This window comes from Echinops telfairi, unplaced genomic scaffold (assembly GCF_000313985.2).
Source record: "Echinops telfairi isolate 266 unplaced genomic scaffold, ASM31398v2 ScPeMD7_655;HRSCAF=1070, whole genome shotgun sequence".
Lineage (NCBI taxonomy): Eukaryota > Metazoa > Chordata > Mammalia > Afrosoricida > Tenrecidae > Echinops > Echinops telfairi.
In genome coordinates this window covers 26,168,793-26,173,561 of record NW_022104553.1, presented here as the reverse complement: position 1 = coordinate 26,173,561, position 4,769 = coordinate 26,168,793, and the positions used below count along the sequence as shown (strand labels likewise).

Here is a 4,769-nt window from a genome sequence, read left to right as displayed (position 1 = left end):
TCGAAGGCACGAGGCCGTGGCGAGGGCGCGCGGTCCAGGCTGCTGTAGGCGTCTGGCTGCAGGTAGAGCGGGGTGCGTGGCGACGAAGGGCGGCCCTTGGGAGACAGCTGGCTGTAGGGGTGCAGGACCGGGGCGCTCTCGGAGCGTCCGAACAGGGTGTCCGTGCTGTCGGTGGCCGCCTTCCGGGAGGACCCGCGACTGCCGAAGGGCTCCGGAACCGGGCTGGAGCTATACCGGGTCAGCTGTGGGAAGGAAGGCCGGCCAGCAGGTGATGTTAGTCGATGGGTCGGCCAAACCAAATTCACTATCGAGTCGATTCGGACTCACACGGGACAGGGTAGGGCTGCCCTTGTAGGGGGTATCTCTCGATGGGAATAGAAAGCTGCTTCTTTCTCCTTCAGAGTGGCCGGTGACTTCGAGCTGCTGACCTCGTGGTTAGTAGCCCACTGCATAACCCACTACGCCACCAGCGCTCCTTGGAGGGGTCGGTCTCGCTCACTGCCATCGAGTCAATTCCTACTTAACAGGGACCCTGTAGGACAGGGTAGAACTACCCCTGTGGGTTTCCAAGACTGTAACTCTTCACGGGAGCAGAAAGCCTCGTTTTTCTCCCACGGAATGGCAGGTGGTTTTGAATTGCTGACCTCGGAGCTAGCAGCTAGGCACATAGCGCTACACCACTAGGGCTCTTGCGAGGGCAGCAAGGAGAGGGGCTAAAAGGGTCATCCAAAGGTCAGCCCAAGGGCCTCAGAGCCCAGCTGGAGAGAGCCCAGGTGAGGGGTCATGGCGCACTTTTGGCGGGACAGTCCCGATTTTTGGCGCTTTTAAAAAGTCCTGATTTTTGGAAAGAATGCACGACAAGCTAGGGAACGGTCTATTTGGTCCATCTAGACCAAATTTTTAATCAAGGGCCCCTACCCCCACCCCACCCCGGTCAATGGTGCCCCACTTTAAATCTGGTCACCTTAGTCATGGGGCCAGAGCCTGCGTGCCTTTGTGCAGCCTAGAGAAAGGACCCTTTCCTTCTGGGCTCCTGCGGTCCCTCCCAAGTGTCTTTGAAAAGTCTCCGACCTGCACAACCCTCTGTGGCAGCCTTGTTTGAAATCCAGGCCGCTAGCCAAGGGTGTGGAGAAGAGCTGGTTTTGTGGGCCAGGGCGGGGACCAAGGTAAAAGGGCTCACCCTAGTGGGGGCTCCAGCCTGGGGGCTGGGAGGTGCCGGCGTGTCTGACCATAATGACTCCAGCTGTTTGGTCAGTTCGTCTACCTTGGCCACGGCCGTGTCCAGCTCCATCTGCTTCAAGTCCATGTGCTTCATGGCCAGCGCTGAGAGGCAGGGGAGGTAAGGGCGAAGTCTCTAGGCAAGACCTGTCCCCAAGCCCTTCGCCCCCCAGCCCAGCTGGCCCCGCCCCCGAGCCCAGCTCACACTGGAAGTTCAAGTCCAGAAGATCCCGGCTGGTCTGGAACGCCTCGCTGTCCATGGTGCCAGCCGGAGAAGGGGATGGGCAGGAGGGCGGAAATGCCTGTAGGGGGAGGAGCCTCCTCAGACTCCGCCCCTCCAGACTCCGCCCACAAGGAACCTGCAACAGAGAGAAGTGGGATTTGTAGGGATGGTGCGGACCAGCGTCTTGACTCTCCTGTGTCTGCCACTGGTACCAGTGTGTCCCTCTGCTTCCGGCGCGTTCAATGCCCAGTGGGCATGCCACCCAGGAGACCCAAGAGCTTTTGAAGGGCTCAACCATGGCACCCTCTTTACTGGGTTCCTGGCCCATCTCGATCTCAGCTCCACTAAGACTTGGCATTATGTTTTCATCAGTGACCTATAGTTGAACCTTTAATTGAATCTGCTTGGAGATGACTTCGACTCATAGGGATTCCCTACGACTCAGTGGAACTGCCCCACAAGGGGGGGACGACGGTTTCTAGACTCTTATCTTCACTGGAGGAGCCTTGGGGGAGTGCCATGGATTATACCTCCTTCATTGGAGGAGCCCTGGGGGAGTGCCATGGATTATACCACAAGGTCAGCGGTTCAAACCCACCAGTCGCTGAGGCTTTCTGCCTTGGAAACCCACAGGAGCGGTTGGGCTCTGCCCTCTAGGGGCGCTGCGCGATGGAATCCCCTGGGTGGCAGTGAGCTTCCGGTTTTGTTTTTCATCTGTTTTACAGGAGGCGCAGATCCCCAAGTCTTTCTCCAAAGGAACAACTGGGTGGGTTTGAACCCCCAACCTTTGGGTTAGCCATCAGGGTCCCGTATGGTGAGACTCAGGATGTCCTCATAGCCCCATTCACGGCTATGGGCCCAGATCGGACTCAAGACGACTTGATAACAGTTTCTGAATAAGAGCTATCGATGGATCGGATGCCTAGTCTGGGCTAGACATTGGGTTTGATGCTGGCGCAATTAAAATACATACATAAATACATACCTATGCCACGGACTGTGTGTAGGACCTGTGCCTTGTGTTTGTCCATAATAGAAACCACTATCACTCCCTGAGGGGTAACTGCCTTGCAGAACCAAGCTGCAGCCTCTGCACCCAGTACTTCAACCAACACTCAAAAACAGGGGTCCTCAAACTTTTAAACAGGGGTCCGTTCACCGTCCCTCAGACCCGTCGGAGGGCTGGACTATAGTTAAAAAAAATAACTATGAACAAACTCCTATGCACACTGCACGTATCTTATTTTGAAGTAAAAAAACAAACGGGGCAAAAACACCGGCCAGGCGGGATAAATGTCCTCTGCAGGCCGCATGTGGCCCGCGGGCCCTCGGTTTGAGGACGCCTGGTCCAAAGAGTTGCCGACGAGCCCATCTCAACTCAGGGCAACCCCCTGAGTATCAGTCCTCCCCAACTCCCACTGGGTCGTCAGTGGTTGGTTTTGGGGAGAATCAGATCGCCAGGCATTTCTTCCAAGGCACTTCTGGGAAGACTTGAACTGCCAACTCCCTGACTAGCCAAGCTGGTAAGCCATTTGTCGCTCCCCGAGGCCTCCCCCACTACCTTAGCCGGCCAGAAGGTGAAGTTCAGGTGTACAGTCATGCAGCAGTTAGTCGGCAGTACTGGGGCTTGACACTCAGATCTGATTATGCGGGGTCATCTCCACTGGGCCAGGGTGGTCCCAGGGTGCTGGGACTGCTCAGCTTCCTGTTCCCTCCATCCCTGCCCAGGGGAGGCCTCACTTTTCTTAATGTGGTGACAGGCAGGAGGGACAGGGAGTGCCCTGGGCAGATGGGGCGCTGTGGTCATTGGCCCAGAGGGAGGGGACCAGGCCAGCAAGAACCGGTCAGGTCAGTGCCATCTCCATTCTAGCTGCCACACCCACCAGTCCTGCCACCTCCCCCTGCACCAACCCATTAGCCTCGGTGATGCCGGCGTGGGCAGCAGGGCGGGTTGGGGCATGCCAACCTGGGCCTCTGTCTGGGAAGCCTCGGGAATAGGACTTGTTGGGGCTGGCGGCTTCTCTGGGGGTGTTGGGACAGTGTGACCCTGGGGCCTCAGTTTCCCCTGACAGTGAATGGAAGGGGGAAACCTGGGGCCTTTGCACTCAGGGAGGCCTCCCTTCTGAAATGGTCAGAACCACGAGGCTAGAATTAAAGTTCTAAAAAAACAACAACAGCCAAAACAGCCTGACTCGGCGAACATGTGACAGGGCACTGCCATTCCTCTAGGGCAGCGGTGCTCCACCTTCCTCACGCCGCGACCCTTTCACACAGTTCCTCATGTGGTGGTGACCCCCAACCAGAACATTATTTTCGTTGCGACTTCCTGTCATTTTGCTACTGTTATCAGTCGGCGACCCCTGTGAAAGGGTCATTCAACCTCCAAAGGGGTCGAGACCCACAGGTTGAGAACTGCTGCTTTAGGGTTTTCTGGGTCTTTGAGGAAGGGAAGCAGATGGTCAGTCCTTTCTTCTGCGGTGAGTTTGAACCACCAACATTTAGGTCATAGCAAACACTACAGGACAAAGTAGGGCTGCCTCTTGGGTTTTCTGGGGCTTTAAATCTTTACAGAAGTAGACAGCCTCATCTTTCCCCCCTTGGAGCTACGGGTGGGTTTTGAACCATGGACCTTGTGGTTACCAGCTCAATGTATAATCCCTGCTGGGCTCCTTTACCAACCGGGGGTTCCTAATTAAGGTTCTAAGGGGGCTAAAGTCCTCAGCCTAGGGTTCTATCGTTAGAAAGTTGTTAGCCCAGATTCTAGCTTTTGGAACATTCTAGAACGCCTTTGCTTTGGATATTCCAGAGTCCTAAGTCTTTCTCCACCTCTTTCTCGTTTTCCGAGGGTTCCACTGTCCTCCAGGGAGGTCAGCACAAGCAATGGAGCCAGACTTGAAGGGCTCGAATCTGGTCGGAATGGTGATCTGACCCTAATACGAGGCTTAATCGGTGTGCCTCAGTTTCCTGATCTGCAAGATGGTCATGCATCACAGCCCACCTCAAGGGGCTTTTGTGAGGCCCCAACTGGTCAGAAGGTGCAAGGGGGAGCTCAGAGAACTGTCTTCTCAGAAAGGGGACAGCAACAGGAAGCAAAGCTCCAAGCTCATGGCTTTCAGTGTCTCTGAGAGACACTGTCTGTCCACATTCCAGCAGTGAGTGGCCCTCTGGGGGAGTTCTCCAGTCCGGCTGACATCCTCTGGCTCCAAGGAAATGCCAGCCCTGGGCGTGGGGTCGTGGCCAGACCCCTGCAGGCCAGTGGGAGGGCGGCCAGTGCCTGAGCTCAGGCCCTGGGAATGCGCTGCGGGCCCGGGCAGGTGCTGCACCTCCC

General features: G+C 56.4%; 1 protein-coding gene across 1 annotated transcript in view; it reads right to left on the bottom strand.

Moving 5' to 3' along the window:
• The window catches only part of PPP1R13L (protein phosphatase 1 regulatory subunit 13 like), a 17,237-nt gene that overhangs the window by 9,594 nt on the left and 2,874 nt on the right, over positions 1-4,769 (bottom strand). Inside the window, exons 2-4 of the mRNA XM_045292672.1 lie at positions 1,424-1,577; positions 1,181-1,323; positions 30-242 (exon numbers count right to left, since the gene is read on the bottom strand). Of these exons, the coding sequence (XP_045148607.1) occupies positions 30-242; positions 1,181-1,323; positions 1,424-1,478 (411 nt within the window). The 5' untranslated portion in view covers positions 1,479-1,577. The remainder of the gene's footprint in view (positions 1-29; positions 243-1,180; positions 1,324-1,423; positions 1,578-4,769) is intronic.